At 57.3% G+C, this 11,871-nt stretch overlaps 1 protein-coding gene across 1 annotated transcript; it reads left to right on the top strand.

Annotated features, from left to right (window-relative positions):
• Window positions 1-3,435: 3,435 nt before the first annotated feature.
• Window positions 3,436-4,827, top strand: LOC120764360 (loricrin-like). The gene has a single exon (XM_058423787.1). It carries the CDS (start codon window positions 3,436-3,438, stop codon window positions 4,825-4,827), a length of 1,392 nt encoding a protein of 463 aa, XP_058279770.1.
• The last annotated feature ends 7,044 nt before the right edge of the window (window positions 4,828-11,871 follow it).

The following is an 11,871-nucleotide window of genomic DNA, read 5'->3' as shown; positions in this document are numbered from 1 at the left end:
GAACTGGATGAAGCATTCCCAGTGGGATCTCACCAGAGCGGAGTAGAAGGGGGAAAAAAAACCTCCCTCACCATCCCTCCCTCACCATCCTTTGGATGCAGCCCAGAGAGAGCTGCCTTTCCTCTCAAAGTGGGAAAATCATCCCTAAAAGGGCTCCCAAAGTCCCCTCTGGATCAGGGGGGAATTATCCTTGAGTCCAGAAAGGGTTTTTGTTCATCTCGCAAACACACCTGGCAGGGAGGAAACAAAATGAGGAATTAAAGGGGTCACTGGCTGTGAAACCCTTGAGGGGTCACGGCTGACAGGATCCTGCCTTTGGGAGAGAACCGGAGAGTTCCTCTCCAGGATCGCGCCCCACCGTGTCAGCATCGCTGGGCGTGAGGGAACCTGGGGGGAGCAGGGATCCAGGGAGCTGGAGGATCTGCCCAGGGATTTGTCCTGTCTCGTATCAACCTGTTGGGCACGAAATAAAAACGAGAGACTCCAAATATTTCAGAGGGCAAAAAGTATAGAAAAGCGTTATTGTCTAATTTTTACCACCTTTTATAAGTTGTTCTGATACAGACTTAACATGGCTGGGGAATAAGACCACACCTCTTTAATTCTATTTGTTAAACGAGAGAAACAGCAAAACATCACCTGGAGAAAGATTGTTTTGAGAAAGGAGAGCTGTTCGCTAAGGTTGTTTTGAGAAGAAGCTTTGAGAACTTTTCCCTCAGGGGAAATTAGCAGCTGCTAGCAGGCTGAAGTCTCTTTAGACCTCATCAACCACCCCCCGAGGAGTTTGCAGTGAGGAGATGGAGAGGCACCGTGACCTGCCAGCCCTTCCCGAGGGCTCCACCGCCGGGAAAAGGTCCCAGCAGAGCATCCCTGTGGGCCTGACATTCCTGGGTCTGAAGGGATTTTAGCCTGCTAGCACCTGCTAACTTTTCCCCAAAGACAAATTTCTCAAGAAAGCTTCTTCTGCATCACAAAACTGAGAACGTGACCCCGAAGCCTTTTTACATCCCCCATTTCCCTTTCCCCAGCGCAGGCATCCAAATTTCTCCCCAACCTGGGAGAGGTCGTGGCAGCTGTGCTTCCAGCCACGCTTTTCCTACACCTCTGGCAAACAAATCCACCTGCTACAGGTCCTGTGCTTCCAGGGGCTCCAACCCCGGGCTCTCCACACTCCGTGGTTTGCAGGAGCTCCTCTCACCACCCCTCCAAACACCTCCACGGCCTTTCCCTGTCCCTGGGCCAGGACGAGCTGCTCATCCTTGGGAGGAACTCCTCTCAGCACTCCTCCAAAAACTTCCACGACCTTTCTTCATCCCGGGGCCAGGACGAGCTGCTTATCCTTGGGAGGAACTCCTCTCACCACCCCTCCAAACACCTCCACAGCCTTTCCCTGTCCCTGGGCCAGGACGAGCTGCTCATCCTTGGGAGGAACTCCTCTCAGCACCCCTCCAAAAACCTCCACGACGTTTCCCCGTCCCTGGGCCAGGATGAGATGCTCATCCTTGGGAAGAACTCCTCTCACCACTCCTCCAAACACCTCCACGGCCCTTCCTCATCCCTGGGCCAGGACGAGCTGCTCATCCTTGGGAGGAACTCCTCTCACCACCCCTCCAAACACCTCCACAGCCTTTCTCCATCCCTGGGCCAGGACGAGCTGCTCATCCTGGGTGTCCCTCCGTGCCGAGGAGCTGCTGATCCCCGGTGTCCCTCTGGGCGGGTCCCTACAGGTTGAAGGCACGGAAGGGATCAAGGTGTTGAGCTCCTCAGGAGCACAACGCCCACGCATCGGAGCCGGGAGCCAGAGCAGCGGTGACACCTCAGATCTGCAGATGAGAACAGAGATAAGGCCACGGGAGGGACTCCAAAGCCGCGCGAAGGAAGCCCCTGCACGTGTGTCCCCGCTGCTGGTGGCCCTGTCCCCATCCCAAGGGTGTCGCGTGTGCGTGTTCAAGGTCACGTTCAGGGTGGCAGCTGGGGCCTGCTGCTGTCCCCACAGCCAAAACCCCTATTAGTCCTTCCTCGACTCAGTGTCCCGGGAGGGCGGATGCTGCCGTCAGGCTCCAAACACGCGTGACACAGAGCTGGTGCTGGGACAGCTGCGCTGACAAAGTGTCACCCTCCAGCTGGGAGCGCACCCAGGTGACTCCCCTGCTCAGGTGTGGCTGGGGCGGCCAGTGAAGACCCTCAGAAATGGGTCCTGTTGAGGCAGAGGCGGTGTTGAACCTCTTCGAGGTTTTTCCCCACTCCAGGCTGGAGGCTGAGACCCCTGGAAGCTGGAGCTGAGCACAGACCTCAGTGGAAATCCAGCAGCCACTTCCACCTCGGGGTTGTAAAAGACTGAAGGGAAAAATTCCCGTTGTCACTGTCACGCTCACAGCGTCCTCCGACACAGATCTGGGCAGCTCCATCGGGGTGGTGCCTGTGGCCTTCTTCCCCTGCTTCCCATCTCGCCAGTCCTCGAGGAAATTCTGCAAAATTCCCTGGGACTCTGCTCAAGCACATCCTTTATCCTTGTCCTTCCACCCCGCTCTGGCTCCAGCTCACTCCGGTCCCCATCGCTTGCCGTCTGCTCAGCCCCCACTCTGTCCCGCGCACCCGAGAAGCTCCAGCCCGGCGGAAACACATCGGGGACCTCCCCAAAACAGACCCTGAGACGCCGTTTGTCCCAAAAATTTGGAGCCAGGCTCCCGGAAGGGAATCATTAACCGGAATTAGCGACTGCCACACAGAACGGGGCTGAGATCGCGCCTCCTTCGCATCACCTCTGCTGCAAGTGAGTCAAGGAAGGAGGCAGCTGAGGCCAAGCTCTGCCAATAAATCTCTCAGCATTCCTTAGGGTGTCTCACTTCCCTCGGGAGCACGATGCATTCAGTATAAAAGCCCAGCCACCCCTGGGCTCCTCATTCAACCAACACCCAGCGTCTCCACGTTCCCACCGGCACTGAAGGTAAGCCCATGGATACGGAAGCTTCCGGAACCTCTGAGCAGGGAGATTCCCTCCACCAGTTCGTCTTTGAACCGTGGTGGCTCCACCAAAAACCAGCTGGAGGTTCCTACAGGAATCCCTTCCTTAGACAGGGCAGCTGCAGCTGGAGCTCTGAAAGCTGAGCTGCCGAGTCGGGGTGAGGCATCCAGAAGGATCCACAGGGTTTTTCAGGCGTGCCGGAGCGCGTGTGCAAACCTCGGGAAGCGTTCCCCGCCTTCCTGCACGCAGAGGTTTCCCGGAATTGTTGGGACCTGCAGGGAGCTCCCCGGCAGGTCACGGCGGGTCTCACAGCGGGGACAGAGCTTAAAGCTCCTTGTGGGGCTGGAGAAGGCGGGACAGACGGGGCAGCTCCTGGGAATCTTCCTTCTCTGTCTGCTGGGAAGGCTCAGCTGCGTCTCCAAGGCTCTCCTTCCTGACAGCTCCGTTCCTCGCAGGCTCACTGCTCCGAGATGTGCTCCAGACAAAGCTCCGGAGGCTGCCATGGGATGTCCTCCCAGTCCAGCGGCTGCCACAGCCAGGGCTCCGGTTGCCACGGGAGCGGCTCCTCCAGCCACCAGTCCCAGGGCTCCTCCTGCTGCGGGGGCGGAGGGGGCTCCGGAAAAATCATCATCAGCTCCGGCGGTGGATCCTGCTGCAGCGGGGGATCCTCCGGATACGGGATGGGAGGGGGATACGGTGGGGGATCCTCGGGATCAAAGAGCATCATTGGAGGGGGAGGCAGTGGTGGAGGTTCCTCTGGATGCTGCAGCGGGGGTTCCAGCTATGGAATGGGTGGAGGATACGGTGGGGGATCCTCGGGATCAAAGAGCATCATTGGAGGTGGAGGTAGTGGTGGAGGTTCCTCCGGATGCTGCAGCGGAGGCTCCTCGGGTTATGGCATGGGTGGAGGATACGGTGGTGGATCTTCAGGGACAAAGGTCATCATTGGAGGGGGAAGCAGCTCCTCTGGATGCTGCAGCGGAGGATCGAGCTACGGGATGGGAGGAGGATATGGTGGAGGATCCTCAGGATCAAAGAGCATCATTGGAGGGGGAAGCAGCTCCTCTGGATGCTGCAGCGGAGGATCGAGCTATGGGATGGGAGGGGGATATGGTGGAGGATCCTCAGGGACAAAGGTCATCATTGGAGGGGGAGGCAGCTCCTCTGGATGCTGCAGCGGAGGATCGAGCTATGGGATGGGAGGGGGATATGGTGGAGGATCCTCAGGGACAAAGGTCATCATTGGAGGGGGAGGCAGCTCCTCCTCTGGATGCTGCAGTGGGGGTTCCAGCTATGGAATGGGTGGAGGATACGGTGGATCTTCAGGATCAAAGAGCATCATTGGAGGGGGAAGCAGCTCCTCTGGATGCTGCAGCGGAGGATCCAGCTACGGGATGGGAGGGGGATACGGTGGGGGATCCTCAGGGACAAAGGTCATCATTGGAGGGGGAAGCAGCTCCTCCGGATGCTGCAGTGGAGGATCCAGCTATGGAATGGGTGGAGGATACGGTGGAGGATCCTCAGGATCAAAGAGCATCATTGTAGGGGGAGGTTCCTCCGGATACTGCGGCGGAGGATCCTCGGGATATGGGATGGGAGGAGGCTGCGGTGGCGGCTCCTCAGGAGGGAAGATCATCATGGGAGGCGGAGGCAGCGCCGGATCCTCCGGGTGCTGCGGTGGCGGATCCGGCTACGGGATGGGAGGAGGATACGGCGGCGGTGGCTCCTCGGGCCAGACCATCATCGTCAGCTCTGGAGGCGGCAGCGGGGGCTCGTCCCAGCAGAAATGTCCCGTGGTCATTCCCAGCGTGGTGTCCCACCAGAGCAAGCAGAGCTCCCGCTGGCCCTGCCAGCAGAAGTAACCGCTCCGGGCAGCTCCGGTTCTGAGTCTCCTTTGCCTCCAGCCCTGGCTCTGCCGCCTGGTCCTTCCCAGCGTGTCCTCTCCTGCATCCTGGTGTCAGAACCCCAGGATTCTCCTGCTCCTGCTGTCGGTGTGCCTTTGAGAACATTCTGCTGCTTTTCCAAAGGCACTTTTCACATCAAATAAATGTTATGATCGCTCAAACCTGCCCCTTTTTCTGGTATTTCGTTTACTTCTTGCACTACCAACCTGAGCTTCGTGGTCTCGGGATGCAGAAATGTCTCTGGTGAGATGTTTCACTCCAAAGCCACGCTGTTTATTGTCCCGGAGGTTTCGCACCTTCATTTTCCACCTGGGCTCTGTGAGGGAGGGACAGAAGATCCCGAAATTCGAAGGAACCACAGCACCAACACCCTTTGGTGCCTGGGCATGGTGCAGGCCCTCTGTGTCCTCTGAGGTGACCAGGCTCAGTTGGGAAGAGCAGGGATTGGGAATGACCCAACAGCAGCTGGTGATGCCCCAGGTGGGCAATAAAACCCAATAAAACCACGGCAACATCCACGGCCTTGCCATCCTCACCCTTCCTGCAGCAGGGAACGGCCTCAGGCAGGGCCAGGGTGGAATTTCCCCTGTGGAAAGAGGGGTCAGGGCTTGGCAGGGGCTGCCCAGGGAGGGTTTGGAGTCCCCCATCCCTGGAGGTGTCCAAGGAAGGGCTGGAGGTGGCTCCCAGCGCCCTGGGCTGGCTGACGAAGCAGGGACAGGCTGGACTCGACGGTCCGGGAGAGCTTTTCCAGCCTCAGGGATTCTGGAATTCCACGATCTGTACCCAGAGGGGAGCCTGACCCGAGAACCAGCCAACCCAGCCCCGGGCCAGGCAGGAGGGAATAAAACCAGCAGCAAATCCCTCAGGCAGCTCCAAATCTTCCTCCCGGCCTCAAATCCCTCCCTTGCCACCCTGCCTGGGCATCCCCACCACCCCACGCACGGATTTCTGCCCGGGGATGGGATTTTGGACTCTCTGTCCCCGCTGGAAAACTCCCCGGAGCCGACCAGACCCGGTCCAGCCTCCAGGAGCTCGGGTGTGCAACCCCCAGAGCGCCGGCGCTCTTTCCAAACCCGAGGAAGGAGATGGAAAAGAAGGAAGGGAGGGATTTGGAGGGATAATCCTTCATTAAATCCAGCCGGGCTGGGTTTGGGCACGGGGACATTCACACCTCCGCAAATTCTCTCTTTGAGCTCTCTTACAGCGCCTCCGGCAAAATCCCCACTTAGGGCATCAATCACTCCGAGCGAGCTTCTGGTTCTTATGCAAATTCTTTTCCTCGGAAAAAAAAAAAAAATAAATAAAATAGAAACCATTTTAAAAAATTCCCCCTGGAGCTGCGGGAGGGATCAGCTCGTCACCAGAGCATCGTGAGCATTTCTCTCCCCCTTGCCCCGCAGTCCCCGGTGCGTTCCCCACCCACCTCTCCCGGGGCTGGGGGCCGGAGGATTCCTGCATAGCCCAGGGCAGGGGCACAGGAATAGGCTCATTAAGCAGAAGTAACAATTAACAGCAGCGAAATGAGCGGTGTGAAGGGAGATATGGATCGGGAGCCAAAGCAAACACTGAAATCGCAGTTCGGTAAATAAATCCTTCTCATTCCCGAGGGTGTCTCACTTCCCATACACGTTAAACGCCATATAAATGCTCCTGGGGCTGTTAAAGCTCCTCATTCCGTCGACTTTTACCTTCTAAATGTGTTTCCGATGGCTAAAGAGGGTAAGTCTGTGGGTTTTTTCTGGGATTTTATCGCTTTCCTAGTCGCGGGGCTGCAGCTCCTTTGAGACTTCGCCTCGTGCTGGCAGCAGGATCCCTCTGCCCGAGCCAAGCCCTCGGGATGCGGGTGGGCTCTTGCTCCTCTCTGGATCCAATCCCTGGGGGAAAAAAAGGTGAAATCCAGGCACCACACCGGGCTGCAGAGGGATGAGCAGGGTAAAAAAAAAAACCCGGCTGGGTCTGTGGTGGGGCCGGCGCTGCACAACTTTTGCGGGTTTGAATGTGCAGGACACAGTTTTGATATTAATTAACGGCCCTGAGCTGCACCGCAGAGTGGCCACGAGCCTCTGCGCCCGGGCCAGTCGCCTTCTAGAAAAGGATTTGGGGGCTGCAGTAGCAGAGCCAGGGTGGAAACTTGGATCCATCGCTGTCGCAACAACCGAGAAACAGAAAGGAGGGCGATCCTCGGGATTTGTGCAGCTCTTGTGGCTGCGGACGTGAAAATGAGGGGGGGAAAAAAAACCATGGCAGTCATTAGAGGGGAAAATAATTTATTGCAGATTCCATATTTCTGATTTTGGATTCAGAATACATTCCAGCTTTTGGATCCTCTGGAAACAGAGGTAGAAAGAGGAAAGCTATGGCAGGAAGAGTCCAGATATCCCTGGATTTGAAGAACCGGGGCTTGGAGCAGCCCGCTCTAGCAGAGGGCGTCCCTGCCCATGGCGGGGGTGGCATTGGAGGAGCTTTAAGGCCTTTTCCAACCCAAACCACTCCACCATTCCATGATTCTCTAACAGCTCAGCAGTCCTCCATTCCAAAGCCTGGAACTGCCCCAGTCCCTGGCCAAGTTTCCCCGTCCAAGCTTTTTTGGCTGCGCCATGTGGCGCGTCCCCGACCCGGCACCGGGCTCCGACGCCAAGCGAAGCGGCGCAAAGCTCGGGCGTGTTTTCCTTCCCTCTTCCAGCTTTACCACTGCCTCCGGCGGAAATGTTCCCGGCGGAACCGCGGCTACAGCCGGGAGATCTCCCTGAGCCACGGAGGCTTCTGCAGCGGCTCCTTGTCCACCCGCCACGGCCGCGCCTCCTTCTCCTGCGGCAGGGAAGGTTCCGTCACCTACAGCCGCAGACCCTCCTCCTGCCCTCCCCTGCCAGCGCCAGCCCCCTACAGCACCCCCGGCATCCCGGCGGGGTACCCCTGTGACACCCCCGGCTCCCTCGCGGTGGCCAGCGGGGACTGCGGGGTCACCTCCGGCTGGGACCTCACGGTGGGGGCCATCCCGGTTTATGGCCCCGGCGTGGGGATGGGGTACGGCGGCCACGATGTGGGGCCCGTCTACCACCGAGGGGGTTTGGGAGCGGCCGAGGGAGCGGGCTGCGGGTACCCCGCGCCCCCGAGCCACGGCCTCACGGCGGGGGGAGTCACGGAGGGCTCGGGGTGCTACGGGGGAGGGCTGGGCTACGCGACGGGGACATCGCCGGGCCCCGAGCTCGGCGCTGCTGCCCAGGTGGTGCAGCAGAAATGCCCCGTGGTTGTGCCCCCCGTCAAGAGCCAGCAGTGCAAGCAGAGCCCCTGCTGGCCCCCCGTCCAAAAGAAGTGACCGGAGGGCCAGCAGCCTCTCCCGCATGCCAGAAGTGCCCCTGGGTGTGCCCAGCGTGGGATTTTTCCCCCTCCTCCGAACCATGTGGCTGAATCGCAGAGCTCCGCACTCCTCGGGTGGGGCTGTGCTGATCGCATCCCCCCCCAGGGAGTGCTGGGGAAAAGGGGGTTTGTGCTGGGGTGCTGGGAAAGGATCCTTTTCTCCGCCTCCTTTGGATCAAGGGTTGGAAAATAAAACCCCCCACAGTCTGTGGGTAGGTTTCAGTGTTGGGTTTTCTTTCATTTCTTTCATTTCTGGCTCCCTGGCCCAAAATGCGAACGGCTCCCGGAGGAATCTCCAGAACGCAGAGGACTTTCTCCGTGTTTAATTTACACGCAGTTTAGGCGCAACATCTTCATTGATACAATGAAAATACAGGTTTTTCAATGGCGAGAGAGGTTCAGGCGGCCAGAGGACGCTGCCAGACTCTTCCCAGTGGTGCCCAGTGACAGGACCAGGAGCGTGGCCATAAACCAAACCCCGAGTTCCACCTCAGCACGAGGGAGAACCTCCTTCCATGGAGGCGGCAGAGCCCCGGGGCAGCTGCCCAAACAGGGCAGGAGCGGAGTGTCCCCCTTCCCAGAGACATCCCAAACCCACCCGGACGCGTCCCTGTGGCCCCTGCTCCAGCTGGAGGCTGGGAACATCTCCATCTTCCAACCCCAGCCATTCCAGAACTCTCTTCTTAACCCGGCTCCTGCTGGAGACGCTGCTCCCACGCCACGGAGCCCCGAGGAGCTCTGCCGACCTCCCCCGGGGGATTTCCCCCTGATTGCTGTTTACGGCCTGACCCCGGCAGTGAAAGGTTGTTTACCTGGCAGCGATTCCCGGCTCCTGCCCCAGAGATTGCCGGGGATGGCGCAACCCCGAGCGCGCTGGAGCATGAGGCAACCCCAAGGAGCTCCTTGGCTCCCGCCCCAGAACCCGCTCGTGGCATCCTTTGATGGGATCAGGCCCTAAATTAGGCACAGGGAGAAGACGGATCCGGTGCTGGTTGGGCAAAGTGGGATTTGCCCAACGTTTAATCTCCCAGGATTCTTCTCTGGGGTTGTTTGACTCATCCAAACACTTGTTTAGGAAGGGAGAAAAGAGACGCCCATAGATCTGGGTCTGTTTAAAAGTGAGACATAAAAGCACCTTTTTCTTTCTTTTTTTTTTTCTTTTTTTTTTTTTAAACATTTCTGCTTTCACCCACCTTGGGGGGATCTTCACCCTTTCAACTCAGTAAAAATCCAGAAACCTTTGCCCCTGAAACACCCAAGACCCAAATCCTCTGAGCCCTAAACCCGCGTTTGATGTCACAGGATCCTTCACACACAAAGTGTTGTAAGATAATCACACGGGGACAATTACACAAGATTTTGTCACCGGCCCTATTAAATTCCATTCTAAAATTAGGCAGCGTTATCATTTATTTGCTCTTATTTCTGTTTCTAAAATCTACCACTTCATTATTCATATTTCTGTGGGCTTCCTTCCTTCATTGAGGGAGAAAAAAATAAAATAAAATAAAATAAAATAAAATAAAATAAAATAAAATATAAAATAAAATAAAATACATTCGAAAGCAAATTCCCATAGAATTCCAGAAAACCAGTCCCAGACCCTTCAAATATTTGTGTTTATCGAACTGGCCAAAAACCACCTCAAAATTTCAGTCCCTCCCAAAACGAGGAAAACACTTGAAAATTCCATTTCTTATTCCCTGGTTCCCGAGGCTCCTGTCGAAGGGCGCTGCCCAGGATTGGATGGTTCAATATTTAACAGACCCGCGGCGAACGCGGTGGGTTTGCATCCGGAGGATGGAGACGAGGAGCCGGAGCTGAGCTCAGAGCCCTCCCCAGAGCTCGGCTCGGGGCCGAGGCTGGGAGGAGTCCCGGGCTGGGTTTTATCCTTGGCGCAGCGAGGTTTCCTCCCCTCTGCTTGTGCAACAGGGCGGGGACGCGTCATCCCCTGAGGAGCTCCGATAACACCGCGCTCATCCCAAAGCCTGATGAACCAGGGCTCATTCCCGACTCTGATAACACGGGGCTCATCCTGAACTCTGATAACACGGGGCTCATCCTGAACTCTGATAACACAGGGCTCATCCCCAGCTCAGATAAACCAGGGCTCAATCCCGACTCTGATAACACAGGGTTTATTCCCGACTCTGATAACACAGGGCTCATCATCCGCTCAGATAAGACAGGACTCATCCGGAGCTCAGATAAACCAGGGCTCATCCTGAACTCTGATAACACAGAGCTCATTCCCGACCCTAAACCAGGGCTTATTCTCGACTCTGATAACACAGAGCTCATTCCCGACCCTAAACCAGGGCTTATTCTCGACTCTGATAACACAGAGCTCATTCCCGACCCTAAATCAGGGCTCAATCCCAACTCTGATAACACAGAGCTCATTCCCAACTCTAAATCAGGGCTCAATCCCGACTGTGATAGCACAGAGCTCATTCCCGACTCTAAATCAGAGCTCAGTCCCGACTCTGATAACCCAGAGCTCACTCCCAACTCCAAACCAGAGCTCAATCCCGACTCTGATAACCCAGAGCTCAGCCCCAGCTCAGATAAGCCAGGACTCATCCCGAGCCTGTCTGTGCTTGTTAAACCAAGGCTCCTCTCCTGTTGGTAAACAGGCTGAGCAGTAAACACGGATCTGGCTCCTGGATCAAAGTCTCCGGCTGGCGCCTCTGGATAGAAACTCCAGGAATTGTTTCAGTGATAGCAAACAGGAGCCTCCCCTGGGCTTCAGGGGATCTCTGCCCGACAAAACCTCGCGGCTCCACGAGGGAGCTCAGGTGGAAAAGGAGTGAAAACACATCGGGAGTCCTGCTGGGATTCCATGGTGGGGAACGGGAGGGAAAATGAGGAATCGGGAGGGAAACTGAGGAAGCGGGGCTGTTGCGAAGCTGCGGTTGCATCCACGATTGCACCATCGCAGTGCTCTGCACCCAGGTGCTCCCATCCCGCCCCGGGGAAGAGCCGGTGGAGCTGGGGGTGCGTGGGGAGCTCGGGTGCGTGGTCTCTGACCCAGCATTTTACTCACAGCTTACTCACGGGTGCCGGGTTTGCACAAGCGGCTTCCGCAGGCGCCCACTTCCCGGCGAATGAAGCAGGGCAAAACCCGAGAAAAACGGGGCATTTTCAAAGGGAAAACGGGGAGCCTTGGGGCCGGCCAGGAAATAAATGCCAGCGGCGAAAGTTGGCGGTGACCGCGTCAGCGATGGTGGAACGGCCGTAAAATGGGGTGGGAAGTGGATGGACACATGTGGGGAATCACAGAATCCGGGGATCCTGGAGCCCCAGAACGTCAGAATCCCCGATCCCACAAATCACAGAACAGCCGGGGAGCGGGGTCACCTGCAGCAGGTGACACAGGGACACGTCCAGGAGGGTTTGGGATGACTCCTGGACACTCCAGGCCCTCCCTGGGCAGCCGTTCCTCCGGGAACGTTCTCCGTGGGAAGAAGTCCTCCCTCGTGCTGAGGGAACCTCGTTGCATCTTTGGGGAATTCACAGGTAGAAGCCGACGCTTCCAAAAGCGGCCTGGGTGCCACCAGATGGGTTTGCCAGGTCGCCTCCCAGCCAGAGCCTCCCACAGTGGCCACAGACCTCCTCATCCTGGTTTTGTTCCTTTGGGAAATG

This window comes from Hirundo rustica, chromosome 29, assembly GCF_015227805.2.
Source record: "Hirundo rustica isolate bHirRus1 chromosome 29, bHirRus1.pri.v3, whole genome shotgun sequence".
NCBI classification, from domain to species: domain Eukaryota; kingdom Metazoa; phylum Chordata; class Aves; order Passeriformes; family Hirundinidae; genus Hirundo; species Hirundo rustica.
The sequence above is the reverse complement of the archived record's forward strand: the minus strand, read 5'-3'. Positions and strand labels throughout refer to the sequence as shown.

Coding starts and splice junctions, on each gene's coding strand:
- LOC120764360 (XM_058423787.1), top strand. CDS start 3,436: ATGTGCTCCAGACAAAGCTCCGGAGGCTGCCATGGGATGTCCTCCCAG.